Source organism: Epinephelus moara, chromosome 20, assembly GCF_006386435.1.
Source record: "Epinephelus moara isolate mb chromosome 20, YSFRI_EMoa_1.0, whole genome shotgun sequence".
Classification (NCBI taxonomy): domain Eukaryota; kingdom Metazoa; phylum Chordata; class Actinopteri; order Perciformes; family Serranidae; genus Epinephelus; species Epinephelus moara.
In genome coordinates this window covers 20612999-20632313 of record NC_065525.1, presented here as the reverse complement: position 1 = coordinate 20632313, position 19315 = coordinate 20612999, and the positions used below count along the sequence as shown (strand labels likewise).

General features: G+C 41.1%; 1 protein-coding gene across 9 annotated transcripts in view; it reads left to right on the top strand.

Moving 5' to 3' along the window:
* Positions 1–19209, top strand: part of nr1h4 (nuclear receptor subfamily 1, group H, member 4) — a 23122-nt gene extending 3913 nt beyond the window's left edge. For 6 of the 9 annotated variants that reach the window (XM_050072576.1, XM_050072575.1, XM_050072572.1 and 3 more), the window contains 8 exons: positions 4321–4698; positions 8762–8902; positions 10783–10949; positions 11073–11171; positions 11413–11512; positions 12036–12182; positions 18182–18295; positions 18412–19209. In XM_050072576.1, coding sequence (XP_049928533.1) covers positions 4321–4698; positions 8762–8902; positions 10783–10949; positions 11073–11171; positions 11413–11512; positions 12036–12182; positions 18182–18295; positions 18412–18650 — 1385 coding nt within the window. In that variant the 3' untranslated portion in view covers positions 18651–19209. Of the gene's footprint in view, positions 1–11; positions 2898–4320; positions 4699–8761; positions 8903–10782; positions 10950–11072; positions 11172–11412; positions 11513–12035; positions 12183–18181; positions 18296–18411 lie in introns of those variants that run through there. The other 3 variants (XM_050072578.1, XM_050072579.1, XM_050072577.1) reach the window with 3 other exon arrangements.
* The last annotated feature ends 106 nt before the right edge of the window (positions 19210–19315 follow it).

Below are 19315 nucleotides of genomic sequence, written 5' to 3'. Positions count from 1 at the left end.
AGTTAATCCTCCCGCTCTCCAAAACAAATGCATGTGGTAATTGCCGGCTGCAGTCGGAATTTTACGACACCAGGCTGTGGGTGTCATACCGCTTCGACCAAAGGGGCGCTATAATCAACGAAAACGAAAAGTTCCGCACAGCTGCTTTAAAATGTCGATCTGGAATTAGAGAAATGTTAACTTACCTCAACATGCTTTCTCAGGTTGGAGAGTTTTTGAGCAGTTTATAGGTTTATAGTGAAAAGAGCAAAGATTCAAAGCAATATTATTCTGTCTTCATTCAAAAAATTCTAACGTGGACTACAGAAATGACCATGGGTGCTCTGGTGGTGAGGAATCATCATCTTTATCTGCTGTAGTTGTCATTACTAACTTCAAATTGAACTGTTCAGAAACTGGAGCAAGTACTTTGAAGCTGACTGACAGGTGTAGAAGAAGTAGTTCAACATATCCTCAGTAAACCATTTGTATAATATGTTACAAAAATGCAAATACAACAGTTCACATCATATCAACCAAAGTAGTACCTCACAAACTACATTACATACTTAACGTAAAGTTGCGTAAGTTTGATTTAGGCATGTAAAGTCACATAGGTTTAGTTAGGGAAAAGTAACATGGAAACAATGTACCTTAAAATAACGTCACTTGGTTTCAAACACTGGTCTCCTGGGGGAAAGTCCTGTGTTGTTTTGCTCATCCACCACCCCAACTTGTTCTGTACTTTCTCCCCTTCTTCTGTCAGCACATTGGTCATGTGATCGCAGCCTTCCCCATTATGTGGGTTACAGTATTACTGGTTCATGATTACGTGGGATATATACAAGTTGTGGTGCATTACTTTTTGTAGGTATACAAACAGTGAATGAGAACAGCCTGAATAGTTTACTGTGACTGTTTTTTTTCTTCTGTGATGAACACAGCTAATGGCCTATCACATTTTAATAAAAGAAAATTCTCTCCCGCACTACATAGCTATACTTCAAAGCAACGACTAACAGAAACCTTCATAGAAATATAGTTGAGTCAAAGTCAGAAGTTTTAAAAAAAATACTCATGCAAATTACAGATACTTGAAAAATGTACTTAAGTACAGTACTCAAGTAAGTGTAAATGGACTGCACTTGTATAGCGCCTTTCTAGTCCTCTAGTCCTGACCACTCAGAGCGCTTTTACACCATATGTCACATTCACCCATTCACACACACATTCACACCCTGGTGGCCAAGGCTACCCTATATAGTGCCACCTGCTACTCAGTAACCATTCACTCGCTCTCACACACTGTTTGAACAGCCATCGGGTGCAATTTGGAGTTCAGTACCTTGCCCAAGACATCCGGGGAGGATCTGAGGATCAAACCATTGATCTTCCAATTAGTGGACGACCCGCTCTACTTTGAGCCACAGCTGCCCCTTGTTCTTTGTAACTAGCTACATAGATGAGCTGTGATGATATGTGACATGTCATGTGTAAATTGTGTAATTTATAGCACACATGAGGACAATATACCCAAACCGTTAATTACTAGGAGTGACCACACAAAGCCCACGTAAATGTACCATCATCATTACATTATAAGTAAGCAATTTATTACAGTCAATGCAAAAATAGAAGAAAAAAAATTAAGATTAGATTAAAAAAAATATAATAAATTTGTGTTTAGGAGGAATATTTGCATGCAATAGAGTCCGCCAGGAATGAGTCCTAAAACACAGAAATGAGTTAGCATTTTAGCACTCAATGTTCCCTCGTCTCAAAGTCAATGGGTTTTTTGAATGGGTTTTTGGTTTGAAGCCTGAAATAAGGTCAGTGGTTCACACAAGCTTAAGAGACTTTAATGTTTTGTTTTTGACATAAAATACATCAGCAAATACCCCGCTCATGAACTTCTGAGCTTCTATGTGTCTTAAAAAAAACAAGGCAGTTGCTAACAAGTGGCCAAATGAAACTACAGAACGTCATGCTGAGCCGCACCAAACACAGCTTTACAGTCTTGTAATGGTGGTGGCGTAAAGTCAAGCGACCGTAGTGTGGTTTGTCTATAGCCTAACATTAGCTTTTTACATCTGGCCATTGCATTTAGGCTTCAATAATCATGAAAGTGGTGTTCATTTGTGAAGAGTTGTTTTTGACGAGGGAACCAGTGTGATCTTCTGCATTGGCCTACAGAAAAGCGTCATCCCTGGGGCACTCTATTAGGATCTCAGATAGTGTGGTGTGAGGCTAATCTGTACAGTTATAGTCACAACAACCAATGAACTCACTTCTTTTATAGGCTGACTCACGCACAAGACACACCTTCAACCTGTCAGAGTGAGTTGTGACACCGTAACACAATGTGCTGCATTTGAGAGTGAGTGAAACTCACTGGTTAGAAAGCAAGCAGGGAAGTGGAATAGAAAGCTAAAGATAACAGACCAATGATTAAAATCTTCTGTCACTCCAAACGGTTGCAGTACGAATGACAACTTGACTAAACCAATTGAAAAAAAAAGAAAAATTTATGTCTGGTCGCTTACAAACTTAAGCAGCACCATACAGCGGCAGGCAGCTGGCACCATTGCCCAAATCTGGAAATGACTCCACTAATTAGCCAGCTACTTGAAATGATGTAAAGAAATGTGACTGTGTGGTTAATGAGTAGCTGTGGCAACCTTTGCTCCTCTTGGGATTTCTCAAGCAAACGCCAAGGAGTTCAGTACTTGATCTGCTGTTTCACGTCTATCCCATCATAAATAGATAAATTAATGGAAGACAGTTTGTTAGTTAGAGGTGAAGGAAAGACCAATCTACAAACCACAGCTGGAGAGTTGGGGTCAGAGAGTGAAGTCCCTGGATAGTTTACGTGTTCGGTCGCACAGAGATGGCCATGGTCCACACCAAGTCTTCAAGAGGTCAGTATTACATGTACTCTACAGGTGCTGCATTTGTGTTGAGTGTGTCAGTTTATTTTAAGTACAGATTTAATGTGAGTGTCTCTTCTTGTAAACTACACGTGGTCTTTGAAACCATCGCCTTTTGGCTGTTTTCTAAGGGGGTATCATGTTGTGAGTATGCTGCACTTGTTCTTAATATCAGTGATGATAAAAACAACATTTTCATCCTGACAACTATTCTTGGATACAATTGAAACGTGTAAAAGAGGCTACATGTGATTCTGAAAGACACAGTGTTCTCTGTGCAAGCACGTTGTTAATCATTTATGGGTTTACAATATGAGTTGTGTGTGTTACCGACTACTGCTGAGCCAGTTCTTATTCTTACAAGCTTCTGCAGAGAGGCACTTGCAATAAACTTGTCTTGTGCACTTTTTCCTTATGAAAACTGAGGTTTTCATGATTTCACATGAAGTATCATGTTGCACAGACTGTAAAGCCCCCTGTTGTTCCACAGTAGCCCTGAACAGACAAACTAAACACTGGCTCCAAATAGAGCCGTTCACGTTTTCACATTGGCCACTGTAATTCTCTCCCACGCTTGGCACACAGGAGACTTTCAGTTTTGCAACCTCATCACAAGATGTCACTAAATCCTACACACTGGACCTTAAAGTGCCCCCAAAAATGTATTATTGCTGGTTTAATAGCTTGTGTCTTCAAGAGATTTTACGTTTTCTGAAACAAACTTAATTTTGGGATCTAAAAGTAAACTTACTCATACTGACTTGACATTATTCTAAATGAAGTTCCTTTGGTATTTGGCTGCTTTCTGATACTCTATGGTTGTCCAAGCTTTATTATGTTGTGTTATATCAACTTCACTAAGAGTGAAAGTTAAGTCTTGACCTTGAAATGGGTAGTTTAAGATCAACTCAAGTTCCATTTTCAACCACATCTCATCATCTTCATGGGCAGATCAAGTTTTCTCACATGGAGATAACTTCAGCATTTATTACTTGGTTCCATATTTATGCCATGTTATCATGATAATGATAAAACTGTATTTATATAGCACCTTTACACAAGAAATGCAGCACGGAGTGCTTTACAATAACTGCATTATAAGCACTGAGTGATACATATGAAGATAGACATAATGAACATAGAACAGACAAACAAGGCAACAAACACTGACTTTCACCTGGGAGAGTGGTGTTTGCATCCCATAAAATTATAAAGTCAAACCTTGTCACCAAGTGGCAGCATGTAAGGTGAGAATGACGATAATAATGTGGTTTTATGACAGCTTATCTCCATTCACTAAAGGAGGCCAGAAGCCACAACTAAAAACTAAGTAAAATAATTAAGTGGACCTGAGTTAAAATTCTGTTTGTTGTTTTTAAAAAGTTTTAAAGTCCCTCGTTATCTTCTCTCTCAGATATTCTTGCAGATCAAGGCAGTCCTCTCCTGCAGGATACCGACATCTTGCCCTTCACCAGCTATCCCAGCATGCAGTATCCATCGATGGAGCCGACCATGCCCTCCACACCATATTACTCCAGTCAGAACTACTACCCTCAGTACAACGGAGACGAATGGTACTCACACACAGGGATATATGAACTGAGGAAAGGACCCCTGGAAGTCGGCTATGATGCTGAAATGGAGGAGGTGTCTGCTGTGGTGCCCACTGTGTGCAAGAGAACACGGCACATGTCGCAGGCTGGAAGGGTCAAAGGGGAGGAACTGTGTGTGGTGTGTGGAGACAAGGCCTCTGGATACCACTATAACGCTCTTACCTGTGAGGGATGTAAAGGTGAGGCGCTGCGGTGAGCTGGGATTTAAATGCAGTGCTTGCATTTGTTTGCAAAAGAGTGTCTGGGATTTGTACGGTTTAAAGTACATGTCTGGGCACTGATGAAGGCTGCGATAGCGGAGAGTGACATTTGACCCACAGAGAAAAAATGGTGTTATTGTGTTTAGCTGTTGACTTTAGAGGCCACCTATGACAGGGATGTTCATATCTACAGTCCAGACAGAAGCTGGTGAGGAGTATTTAACACATCTGTCATTTTTAATTAATACAAGAGCACTGGTCACGCTGTTTGCGCTTATTAGGTCGGACCAAGGGGCAGATAAGTGGCAATTCTTTGTCTGGAATATGCTTCGTTGCTGCATCTTATTTCCTGTTTGTGTGCTTGCCTGTTGATAAAAACAGATTAAAGGTTGTTGAATCATACTTTACAGCTATCACTGCCACTGCTGTACACAGTGGCATAAAGCTGTCGATCATATATTTAATTACATGCCAGGGACAGGCAGTAAATCCATACAATCATACAGTACATCAACGTCAGCTCTGACTTCTTGAGCTAAATAAAATATCAGAGCTGATTTAATGAGAACAAACCACGAGAAAATATTACAGTGACTTTACAGCCCTTCTCCACGTGAGAACAATCCACTTGGTGACAGGGGAGTCGTGGCCTTTAGCTGCTCCTCCCCATGTTTTTATGACACTGTGAATTTGCCGTGATTCCTGCCAACGCAGCGAGTGAATGGATATGAGTGTAATTCCACACTGTGAGGCTGGACAATGCCAGGAGCACAGCGGCTGGCCTCTCCTGCCATTTGACTGAGAATAGGTTCAGGTCTACCCGCTACTGCTGCCAGATTGGGTTCCCTCTCAGCTTTCTGCAGCACAAAGCAGGAGCAACCTGAGCTCAGTTACGCTAATGCATGTCATTCTGCTTAATGTTCGATGTCAGAATGTCTAATAACTGTTCCAAAGTTATTCTGTGTGTGTGTGTGTGTGTGTGTGTTTGTGTGTCTTTGTGTCTGTGTGTTTTGCAATGTCTGGGACCTTGCCAGCCGGGTTCACAGGATTCTCTCTGTGACATTATTAGAACAGTGTGTAACCAACCAATTTCATTTATATCAGCCTGTCAGTGACCCTTTCTGGTTACATAACTTGAGATCTGCATGAAGTACAAACTGAGCCATGACAGAAAAAGATCAGATTCTTTACTTAATATATGTAAAAGTAGAACTACCAAAATGACAAGTCCTTAATCCAAAATTCAAGTGTAGAAGGATTATCTACCAAATGTTCATAAAGCAGCTATAATCGGTATATATAATCAGCTCTATGGAGCATTTTGCCATCTCATTGTTTTAGTTTTCTGGTCTGCAATGTGATTCACTCACATTGTTCTCATTTGTTGTGTTTTGAGCTCCAGCAGTCAGCTGTTTTCACTAAAAAAATACTAAAACCCAGCTGCACGCTACCTGCACAGCACCGAACGCCTGACAGACACAGCACGTGACTAGCTGGTGAACATCCGCACTGTTTACACATGGTGTTAAGGTGCATCTTGGGTGATCTGATCACAAGTGGACAGCTCTGCATGTGTCTGCTCACACCTGGCATTAGAATGCATCTCTACATGCAACTTGAGAGACCACTTGTGATCAGTTCTCACTTTCCTGCTTTATATGCGAATTAACACCTACATCATTTCTGTTTGACCTGGTGTTCAGCCTCGACAAAATGTAACAAAACGTTTAAACGTAAACGGTGGTGTGTCGAACACACTGTTGTGTATGTTGTGTTATGCAAGCACACTGCCTTTTTAATTTGGTGGGTTTATATACACGACACCGCTGATTGGGTATGACCTCCAACACACTCTCCAAACAAGAGAAAGCCTCGAAGCTTTTTGGAGGGGACATGGCCGAGACGTGCAGGTGTCCCCAGGAAATGTGTACCTACAGAAACAGCAAGCTCTACGTCCATAGCGACCGCTCCACCCAAAACGTCAATGTGAAAAAACATATTTTTTCCAGCGGGTGTCTGAGTTACAACATGATTGAGCTACCTGGAGTAGTTTCATGTCGTATCCCACAACGGGAGGCTTTTAACAGATGACGTCCTGATGTTAGCTTTGCTAACTGTCCCTGTCAGCTGCAGTCACTGATGCTTTCTAGACATCATGATTTCCCATAACTGAATAAATACCACACATAGCAACACAAAACTGCTTTGCTAGCTCGATCATGTTGTAACTAAGATATCCGCTGGAAAAAATATTTTATTCACCGACCGTTTATTGAGTTATTACCTTATTTTTATGCAGTCTATGGTTATTACAGACACGCTAACGGCTAACGTTAACAGCTAACGGTTAGCCCAGCTAATCTACGATAACCATATTATTAATTACAAATCGTGCACACAGAAATAGTAATGTTTGTTCAATCATTGTGTTTATAGACTTTACAAACATCAGATTAGTCTAAACGGTGATATAGTGACGTGAAAAATGTGACATATAGCTAAACTCTGTTGGTTTTCTACCCTAAGTATTTGTAAACAACACGACGATTCCCTTGGGGCACCGCCGGAAGTGAAGGGCGTGAGCGATCGCCGAGGCCCCTGCACTTCCATTAGTCGAAAAACTCTGGGCTGTGTTTTTTTTTTATACCGATGGATTTCCAGATTTCCTGTAATATAACTCTTTTTTTCACACTTTTTGAAACTTTCAGATGTCATGGACAAAGCTAGCTTACATGATTTGAGAGCCAACTGGGAATGAAACAAAGGATGATCAAAAGGAGAGCCAGGACTTCTGTCTCTGCTGTGATAGCCACAGGACATCAGTTGAATAGGCGATCCTTTAATGTGGCCCAGGATACATTAGTGTACATGCTGCTGAAAGAATGTGGCCATGTACTGGCCAGACCACCTCCAAATGTGGTCCGAGCGATCAAATCTCAAGACACATTGAGGGTGCATCGGGTGCATTCTCACCTGTACTTAGAGCCGTCCATTTGTGATCAGATCACCCAAGATACATGGTGTTGTAAACAGGGCCTTCATGGAGCATTTAGTAGCTGAAGAGCCAAATATTTCCTGCAGGATTTGGTGGAGACCAAAACCAGAGCTAAAAGGACAGTAAATATTTGACTCAGGTTCATTGGGTGGCCAGAAACATGAGTCCAGATGAATGATAATGTTGCTCTGTGTCCACTGGGTGTATAGATAAATTGTTGCTAGCATGTTAAAAGATGATAATTGGTCAGTTTTGTGTTTGTTGTTTCTGCTGCCCCCAAGTGGAAAAAAAAAATCCAAACAATCTGATATACAAAACTACAAGTACTCAATATGCAGAATGGACTCTTTCATAGTGTTGTTTTATACTGTGATATATACTTATTATTACTTTATTATTGTCCCTGATACATTTTGGGTAAGCAGCCTTTTACTCTTGCTGTTGGTCGAGGTGGAGATCATTCAGACATGTTCACAAGATAAATGCAAAGTTACTAGTAACCATAGCTGGCATTTAATGTTGTTAGAAAAATGAGTGAAGAGCAGAGTAGAGGTATAAAGTAGTATTAAATGGAAATAATTAAGCACAACCACTTTGGGAATGAACAGTACTTAAAGGTCTAGTGCGCAGGACTTAGTGGCATACTATAGTGGTGAGGCTGTAACACTGAAACTTCTCCCATGTGCTAAGTGTGTAGGAGAACTATGGTGGTCAACGTGAAAATGTGAATGGCCCTGTCTAGAGCCAGTGTTTGGTTTGTCTGTTCTTAGCTACTGTAGAAACAACATGACTCTGTGGAAGAGAACCTGCTCTGTATGTCGATGTAAACGGCTCAGTATAAGGTAACAAAAGATACAATGACTCTTAGTTTCAGGTGATCATAAACTAAATAAAACATAGTTAGGAATATTATATAGGCCTACCATTTCACTTCAGTCACTTTCCAGCTCTGTACTAAAGTGTGGACCAACAGAAAATGCTTGACTTTGTATCAGCTTCTTCTGTACCTGGCTCGTGATAATTCCTTGTTTTGTCAACCACATTCAGGTTTCTTCAGACGGAGCATAACCAAGAACGCTGTGTACAAATGCAAGAGTGGCGGAAATTGTGAGATGGACATGTACATGCGCAGGAAATGCCAGGAGTGTCGGCTAAGAAAGTGCAAGGAGATGGGCATGCTGGCTGAATGTGAGTATCACTGATCGTTAAGAGACTCTCATTCCTGTTCATGCTGATTGAATGCAGAAACGATTGGGAATGAAAGAAAGAAAGAATTGTAGACTTGTTTCTACTCACTGTCATCCATCAATTCAAACTGATTTGCACCATCCACGTGCACACTTTGCTGTTTGTTTAGTGGAGTCAAGAGAGAGGCTGTCGAAGGTTGCCTCATTTTCCATTCTGGCACGGCCTGTTGAATTTTACTGGAGGATTAAATGCCACATATCACACAACAGAAAGGTCCAGCTTTTGTTACTGTTACAGGAATAGAAGCAGTTAAACAGACAACTTAAGATCCATTTAGGAGGAATTAACACCTTCGAAGAGGCTGCTATTGTTAAAAGGAATTTGCCATTAAGTCTTTTTTTCTGAACACCTTTCTATTTGGGAATGTCGCCCTCTGTGTTTTCATAAGCTACCTTATAAGATACCTCAATATGACGACAGAAGCTGTGAACATGTACCTTCTGAGTCGTTGGAGGACGATTAGTTATTGGGTCTATAGGAGCTGTCAGTAGCAAAGAACAGGAGGATGGACTGGACTCCTGTTGCTCATAAATAGTGCAGGCACGTTGTGATGAATATTGCAGGGTGGCAGGCCTTCATGACTCTACCCACTGGAGCAATAAGAGCTCCACAAAGTAGACTTTTTCAGTCATGGAGTGAAAAGACAGATGCTAATTTACAGGAGAGATTGATTTCACTCTTCTTACTTTCCTCTCAAATCTTGTTTTACGAGAGAAATTCATTTTTTATTAGGACTTAGAAAGTCAGACAGAAACGTAGAGGACTAGCCAGCCTGTCTCCCAGAAATTAGAGTTGTATGTTTCAAAACATACCACCCCCCAGAACCCCCAGCTGCTCGGGGCACCCGTTCAAGGCAGCCCCCTTGCTCCATCATCTCTCCATTTAATGCACGTATAGATCTGGTTTGTGTGTGTTTTTCAAGCCTGTGCACATATGACAAAAAATAATGACATAGTGACAAAAATTTAATTTCCCCTCAAGAATTAATAGAGTGTATCTTCTTCTTCTTCTTCTTCTTCTTCTTCTTCTTCTTCTTCTTCTTCTTCTTCTAATAACTGGGCAGCAGTGTTTTCAACTAGATTGGTTGGTGATGGGAAATGCCAATTTTGGAGATGGTTTTGACAAAATGTTCCTGCCTGTTAAAACTCAGATCACCATCAAATACAGCACCCAGGTTCTTTGCATGTGGTCTGATGTAGGCGAAAATGTGATTGAGGTTGTGGACAATAACAGTGGTCTGATGTGGGGGGTCAAAGAGAAGGATGTCTGTCTTTTCCTGATTGAACTGCAAGAAATTATGAGCCAACAAGACTTTAATGTCTTTAATAGAAAACGTAATTTGCGCTGCATAACATTTCCCTCAGAACACATTTGCTGTTTCACATTACTTGTATAGAAACATAACTTATGGGAGACAGGGCTGGACTAGCAAGGTTTTACATTCATACATTAGTGTGAGAACAAGTTATCACTCAAAGGATGGTTAAATGAAAGTATATTTTCCCTTAATGGAAAATGTGGCAAGTGCTGCAGCAAAAGTAAAACAACAAAAACAAGTTAAAAAAAAAAAAGGTAGACTTTAATGAAACAAGACAATAAATCAATAAATTATGCATTGATTTAAATGTGAGCTGCAACTTATGGATAAGTGACTGCACATAATATATGTTGTTGAAATATTAATGGCAGAACATTACAGTTAGGATTCTCATTTCACTCTGCCGTTTGGTTTCTAATGTTAATACGGCCTCATTATAAATGAAAATGAACACTTGCAAATGCTGTTGATTAAAGAGCTGTGAGGTATTTAACACACATAGTGAAGCCTTCATCACCGCCGGCAGGCCTGCTGACAGAGATCCAGTGTAAGTCTAAAAGGCTGCGGAAGAACACCAAGGCCTCCCCGGGAGAATCGACTGGAGACGAGACAGAGGGCGCGGACAACACAGACAGCAAACAGGTCACCTCAACCACCAAACTGTCAAAGGTGATCACAACCAGTTGCAGTTTTTCCATCTTATTTTTTTTCCTTTAAATTCACTGAGTATTTCATATAAACTGAGACAAATAATGTGTCACCACTTAACAATGGGTTTTGTTGTCTGTTTAGGAAAAAGTGGAAATCACCAAAGAGCAGCAGGCGCTTGTGAGTGCCATCGTAGATGCTTACAACAGACATCAAATTCCTCAAGACGTGGCCAAAAAGCTGGTAAATTACCCTCAATATCACTTCAAACTTCACTTTTCTTTACTTTTCTCTATTTGAATTATTGATGATAAAAGATCCAATAAATTAGTCTGTCTAAATTTGAGAAACTCAAGTTCACATGATGACATGCTTTGATCTTTATTGCCACTAATCATAGTTGAGTAGCCTGCTGGTAGACTTTATGCAGCTTGGTTGATCTGATCCTTTCCAACACTGTTTTCTTGTGTTGTTTCACCTCCAGCTACAAGAACAGTACAGCGCAGAGGAAAACTTCCTGCTACTGACAGAAATGGCAACAAGTCAAGTTCAAGTTCTGGTGGAGTTTACAAAAAACATTCCAGGTATTGTTGCCTATTTTGAAAATCTTATAGACGGGGTTCCCACGTCATGGAAAAGTCATAGAATTTTACAATCACATTTTCCAGGCCTGTAAAAGTCATAAATGTGGTAAAAATAATTCAAAGTTTTGGAAAAGTCGTGGAATTTTGTTGTGTGTAATGAATTGTTACAGTAATCTGACATGGATAGCCTTACACGTAATTTAACATGACGGCATGTGTATTTTCTGTGTACAATGTTTTGTGTACATTTCTGGATTTCTCTCCCCACATTTCCTCTCTATTCATGTTTGCAAGTGAGCTGAAATTATGTTTAACTGGAGTTTAAATCTGATATGTTTGAAAAACGCCCGGCAAAACAGACAAACAAAACAATTATTATGAGTCCTTGACAAGTCATGGGAAAGTTTTGAAATCACGTTCATGAAAAAGTGTGGGAACCCTGTATAGAATATAGTCTGTTATAATACTAGGATCATGGATGATAACATGCGGGATGTAATGAGTGGTGTGACACCTCTGGCAGGCTTTCTGTCTCTGGATCGTGAGGATCAGATCGCTCTCCTGAAGGGTTCGGCTGTGGAGGCCATGTTTCTGCGCTCAGCTCAGGTTTTCAACAGAAAGATGCCCAAAGGACACACAGAACTTTTGGAGGAGAGGATACGCAAGAGCGGTGAGTTGACTGAAGTAATCCCATGAAAATAAGAATGATAGAAAGGACAATAAAATGTTGCATGGTTGTTTGACAAATACAAAAGAAAATGGCGACTAGTTATGTTGACAAAACACATCAGTGAGGCTGTAAATGGTGTGACATTCACTGGTTTGAGAACTCTGTTTTGGCCTATTCTTACACCTATTTTCCTTATTAAACAAAAAAATACAACCATACACCAATCCAAGTTTCTCTCTCTCAGCAAACTTACACTAACGATAGCTTAGTTGCCTTTTTAACTCGTCATAAAACGCACTTAAATCAAACTCGATTAAAACAAAATAAAACACTTCAAAACCATCTTGGTTAGTCTTGTTAATCAATTCATTAGTCCGCTGTTCCAACAATCACCAACTCTTTTGGATTGGTCGAAATAAACTCTTGAAGGGGAACTACACCCATTTTCAAAAATCATTCATGTTTGGGACGGCTGTGACTCAGAGGTAGAGTGGGTTCGTCCACCAATCGGAAGATCAGCAGGCTCAATCCCCTCACTCCTCCAGTCTGCATGCAGAAGAATCCTTGGGCCAGATATTGAACCCCGAATTCATCCCAATGGCTGTTCGATCGATGTGTGAGAGCATGCAAATTTATTACTGCGTAACAGGTGGCAACGTGTACATGTAGCCTCGGCCACCAGTGTGTGACTGTGTGTGTGAATGGGTTAATGTGACCTGTAGTGTAAAAAGCACTTTGAGTGGTTGGAAGAGTGGCAGGTCCATTACTATGGTCTAAGAGAGTTCAAAATTATTGGTAAACATTAGTAAATCTTTCTCCTAAATCCAACAACCAGGTTGCTAAAACTCTAATTTGTGATGTCATAGGGTATAAAGTCTGCAGCTGCTCAACAGACAATAAATTGGGAAAGATTTTCAAGATGACACAGAGAGCATCCAGAAGAATATATGGGTACATTTTCTGTTTCAGGACTGAGATCTGTACAACTGAAAAGAGCTCATTTAGGTAAAAAAACAAAAGAGAAATAAATGGCCACACCATCAAATCAGGCTCCCATTCATTGTCTGTGGAGCAGCTCCAGACTTTATACCTGATGCCATAACAAGTTGAGACTCACTTCTCTGGTTTCTGGCTCTGAGAGAGAGCAGCTCATGTTCATATTGGAATTTTCAGTTCAGTTGTTGTTCCCCTTTAGTTCACTGAGTTCGATGAGAATATATGTTGACCTGCACTTTGTTTATCCCTGCAGTCTCTGCCTCTTTGCTGTCCACTGAGCTGTGACTCTTACTCGTTTCAGACACAGCTACAGTAGCGTTACATCATGTTTCAACAAACATACAAATAATGGCAAAAGAAACAGGAAGCTAGTCCACTGCTCATTTGGTCCTTATTGCAAACCTCACCTCAGTGAGGACGCAACGTGATGCAAGTCAGTCTGTTCTAAGGAAGTTAAGGTTGTTACAACGGATGCAGTGCTCTCATTCTATTTCTATGAAGTGATCCATAAAAATGTGAGGCACTGTTTCATAGAACATACTGTGTATGACCTGCACTTGTATAGCACCTTTCTAACGCTTTTTACACGACGAGTCACATTCACGGATTCACACACTGGTGGCCAAGGCTACCATATACGGTGCCACCTGTTACACAGCTTTAACACACTCACACACCAATGGAACAGCAGTCAGAGCAAAATGGGGTTCAGTATCTTGCTCAAGGATACTTCAACATGCGGACTTAAGGAGTCTGGGATTGAACCGCTGATCATCTGATTAGTTGACATCCTGCTCTACCTCCTGAGCCACGGCCATGTCATTTCAAAGTGTGAAAGTAGAATAACTTTACTCCTAATTCATGACCTTCAAGAGTCTTTGGTGCGTTGCTCTTCCAGCAGGCTACACATGCAGCATGGTGACATTTGTAGTTCCACCTGCAGCCGGGCCGTCAGGTCTAGTCAGATCCTCCTTTAATAATTGATCTGCCTGATCTGTGTGATGCAGCTGGGAGATGTGTGCTGACCTGTTGATCTCTGGCTGGGTGTAGGTTACACATGCACACACACCCTCACTGGGTACAGTTACACTCAGTTTAAGCGTGTGTGTGTGTGTGTGTGTGTGTGTGTGTGTGTGCGTGCATGTGTGTGTGTGTGTGTGTGTGTGGGCATGCCAGCAGGTAGAGGAGAGCATTCAAAGCCAGCAGCTCTTCGGTGGCATCGTGTTTCATTTATTGAAACCCATATAAGTTGTTTCCTATATTTCATTTGCAGCCTATATTTACACATACAGTATGTCCCATATCAACTAGTTTGCTGCTTGGTGGTTTTAAGAAATCATTTATATGTATGCGAGGTGTCATTATGTCAACCACGTTGGACAGTTAGACAGACAGTGATGGCAGGAGCGTGTGTGTGTGAGGCGCTGGGTCCCTCAGCGCAGCTCTGGTGTGTGAATGGTGGGGATAAGAGACATTCACACTAAAGGCCAGTCTGGGAGAATAAGGGAGCAAAGCTGTCTGAAGAGACCATTGTTCCTTATCAAAACATCAAGAGTGCTATTGTCCACTTCTCTCCCTCTGAGCCCCGCTGGCATTTCTGAATGCTTGATGATGTGTCCGAGCAGACAGACAGCCTCTGCTAGACTGAAGAGCATCAGAAGTAGGAACTGTTGCCAGTGTGCAAGAGCAAAGTGAATGCAAACATTTGAAGTTATATAGAGAGTAGTTTGTAATAACCATCCTTATTTAATGTTGAATCATTACCTAAAGAAGAAAAGCCTCCTAATGCAGACTAATTCTTCTTTACCCCCATCACGAAATGGTCACATAACTGCAGTCTGCCTGACTACGTGGGTTAAACACGAATTGTGTGGCATTACTTTTCCTAGCTATACGTATGAACAGTGCATGAGAAGAACATTCTTTTCACAGTATTACTGATCCGTTCAGTTATGCCATTTTCAAAATGTCTTTGTCGTATCGTACGGTCGTATCTCGCTTGAACTATGCTACACTGCCCCGATAATTTCCTGTGCTACTGCTCAGTTTTGTCTGTGTGTGTAAGCATTCACAAAATGTAAACAAATTTGGACAAAATTAACACAGAAAATGTGGCTCCGTCCATGTCCATATACGTATCTAATGTTGATCATAAAGGAGCCTTCACCCTGATCTGACCCTGTATTTTGCATTTTTGATTTTCCTCTTCCTCTCTTGTCTTCTTCTCCAGTTCTGTTTGAATGATTACTGAACAAAAAACGCTAGATAACGGGTCAGAAATGCACAGTGTGTAAGCAACACCACAGAATATTTGCTTTACTGGGAGAGGTAGACTTACAGCTCCCTTTCTGTGTGAGCTCGAGTTTATTTTCTTTGTGATTATGTGTGATCATCATGTGAAGAATAATAACAGATTAGGGCGGACTGTTGACTGAGTGTCCTGGCTCAAAGTGCAGACTGTTATGCAAGATGGGATCTTTCTGCTTTTTGCCTGCTCTTCCTCCTGTAATGTTTTGTACCCTTGTTCTTCACCATGTGTTGACTGTTCTTTGTCCTGCATTGCTTTTTGCGCAACATTTGCACCATCATTCATCGGATTAGTTTGTCACATGAGCATTATATAGACTAACATCATCTGCATACAAACCAAGCGGCAACCTCAAGGGGTGAAAAATGAAGCCATTGTGGAAGTGCAAAAAACTGCAGATATTTGAACGGCCACATGGCGCTGGCTCCAGAGGGGAGTCAATCCCCATAGATTGCTGTTTTAAAATGCCTAATTCTACAACAAAAGGCAAAAATGGTCAAAAACACACTTACAAGACACACTGGGAAAAAACGCTGGAATTCTCACTCAATGGTAAAGATGATCTGGCAACAAAGAAGGGGAAGACAGAAACTTAAATACTCTAAGACAAGGGAAACAATAGCCCCTTTTACACTGCCAGATTTTCCATGAATGTTGGGCCGTTTTGCCGGCAAGCTGCGAGCGTTTAGACACACAGAGCCAGATTGGCAAGTTGATCTGAGGTGCCCAATTTTCCGCCTCGTAGGGTAGTCATATTGGCAGAACCCTTTTGGTTTAAACAGACCAAGGCGCCCTTCTGCAACGGGAGGGGCTGTTGATGACTTGTGGGAGGAGCTATTGATGACGCCGCACATGCGAGCAACTGGCGGTGGATAAACAGGAAACAGCTGATAGCAGGAATTAGCGAGCAGCTAGTAGCAAGAGGGAAACGCAAACCTGACAGACACTGTAAAGATGAGCAACTGGGGAGTGTAGTGTAAAGAGTTAATCCCTAATCAAGTAAAAGTGTTATACTGCATAAGCTGATTAAGAAACAAAGCCATATAATCATCATATAACCATGTTTTATGTATAAGGGCCTATAAGATGATTGAAATGCATCTATATGTGTTAAAGCACTGTTATACATGTCAAAGTATTCACAATACGGAGTTATGAGCTGATTCTGTATAATGATAACACACACACACACATTCAAATGTTTGTATTACCTGATGCACATTAAAGGTTCATACTGCATGAGAGCACATGAGAGCACAAGGGGCTGCATAAAGAAAGTCCCTAAAATTCACATGTTTTTTAAAAATAAAGTGAAAGCGAATCCGGAGCTAAGGGTGGAAAACTTGGGGAGTCCCAGGCTCAAAACGAAAGTAATACACTATTAAAAACGGGCCTGCTCATGATTGGACAAAAAGAAGAAAATTTCCACCAATAGATTTGGATTAAAGTGGGATGGATTAGCAGAAAGAGGTGGAGACTCTACCCAGTCTCCACCAGCATAAAAGCAGACGTGCTGAGAAGCGGTTTTCAGTCCAACTCCGGGGCTTGACTCGATGAGTTGTATGTGTTGAAGCTTGTGAACACATTAAACTCGATTGCATCGGACTTTATATAACTTACCCATTTAAATGTTGTTGAGGCTTAAAGTTGCACATAACGAAGGGCGGGTCGCTTTGAGTGACAGGCCGTCTGCTGATAGTGGTCTCGGCTTCTCACTCAGATCCACCCCTTTGCACCTCCACAGTCCAGCCTCTTGCCCAAACATGGTCACTTCTGGCTAAAAAAAAAAAAAACATGGCGACACCCAAAATGTCGAACTTGAGGCTTCAAAATGGGAGTTCACAAACCAGTGGGTGACATCACAGTAGCTACGTCCATTATTTTTACAGTCTATGATACAGATACAGATCACTTCTTATTATGTGAGGTAATCATATGAGAAAGTTATGAAGATAGTTTGCATTTAAAATGAAAAGTCATAATCTCGTGATCGATAACAACAAAAGTTGCTCTTGACAATTTCACTCATGCTGTTTTTCTGTCGTGTGTGTTGTAACCACTTATCTTTGATCCCAATGCGCTCTTATCCCAGGCCGCCACTTTCTTGTGCCTTTTGCATATGATACCAATGCAGAAGACACCCTTTGGCATCTCTATGAGATGCATACTCGTTGGAACATGAAGTTAAAGTTTGGTTTAGGTTAGGTTTAGGCAACAAAACTACTTGGTTAGGTTTAGAAAAAAAATGCTGTTTTGGATTGAAATAAGTACATAACATGATGTAAATATGTCAGGTGAGTGACATCAGTTCGTGACAAAGGGACACGAGTTACCTAACGTTATGTTAAAACAGCATTGATTTAATCAACCATGGGACAGGAACAGCCGTCTCCTCCTGGATGAAAGTCTGCATTTGTTTAATCCCATCCAACCAGACACCAAGGGTGCCTTCAGCAGTGGTATCACACACTGAGGGTTGTGACAGAGCGTCTTGTCTTGCTTATGGTTAATGCAGCGTTGTATATGTGCTGAAACCACTATAAGTAATTAAACTGGGGCTTAACAGACAGCTCATTGTGTTATCACTGATCTGAGGTCTGTGTTTAACTTTACCTTATCAAAGGGTTTTAAGGGGAGCTTGATTGTGCCTATTCAGCATATGTTTTAGGAAAATTTATCACATTTTTCTCTGCAGGTATATCAGAAGTATTCACGACACCCATGTTCAACTTTTATAAAAGCATCGGTGAACTCCACATGGCGGTGGAGGAACAGGCTCTCCTCACCGCTATAACCATCCTAACACCAGGTGAGCCAGCATCAACAGCTTCTAAGGATCCACAAGTATTTTGTAATGACACTATATAAGGCGTGTCTTCTACATTCTTATGATATTAAAATAGGCTAATGTATCATCCTCTCCAGATCGGCCTTATGTGAAGGATCACGAGGCTGTCGAGAGACTTCAGGAGACCATGCTGGACGTGCTGAGGAAGCTGTGTGTCCTGCAGCACCCACAGGAGCCGCAGTACTTTGCTCGTCTCCTGGGCCGTCTGACGGAGCTGAGAACACTCAGCTACTACCACGCAGAGATGCTCACGTCCTGGAGGATGAACGACCACAAATTTACACCGCTGCTCTGTGAGATCTGGGACGTGCAGTGACACACCAGGAGAAAGGCGTAACAAAAGGATGATAGCACGAACATTTCAACTTGCAAGACAGTCCTCCTAAGACTACAGGGCATATTTATACTGGAGGATGTGAGGATGTGGAATGAAATCCCTGCATCACCTGTTGCTGCCATCAGTCCTGACTCTTTGAATGGTTTAGAGTACTGTTTGTGTTTATTCTGCTCGTGTATTTTTAATGACTCACAACATCATCGTGTTTGTCCACTGTGTGATTCAGCCAACTTAGACTCAGTCTCATTGTTGAGATGTTGTGACAGAGTTTTCAGTGCAAAGGGGAAACTGTTCAAAGGTGGGATCTGGAAAAATCCTCTTTAGTGCTGAAGTCCCAAAGTTATTAGTTGGACGAGTACAAACTGAAACTTATTCAATGTAAAGATGGTGCTCATAGAAAGTGTAAAGTTTAGATTACATTGAGTTTAATAATGGCTTAGTTTATTTTTTATTTGTAAAACTCACAGTACTTGCACATGTTCTTGCTGTACACAAAAGTTGTCCGCCTCAATAAACAACCAGATTAACAGGAAAAAAATGTATGTTGGAACATTCTTACGTTTACTTTCATACCTATTAGTCAGCACAGAGGAAACAATTGTTCAGGAGTACAGGAGATACAACATCTGGTACATCTGGAAAAT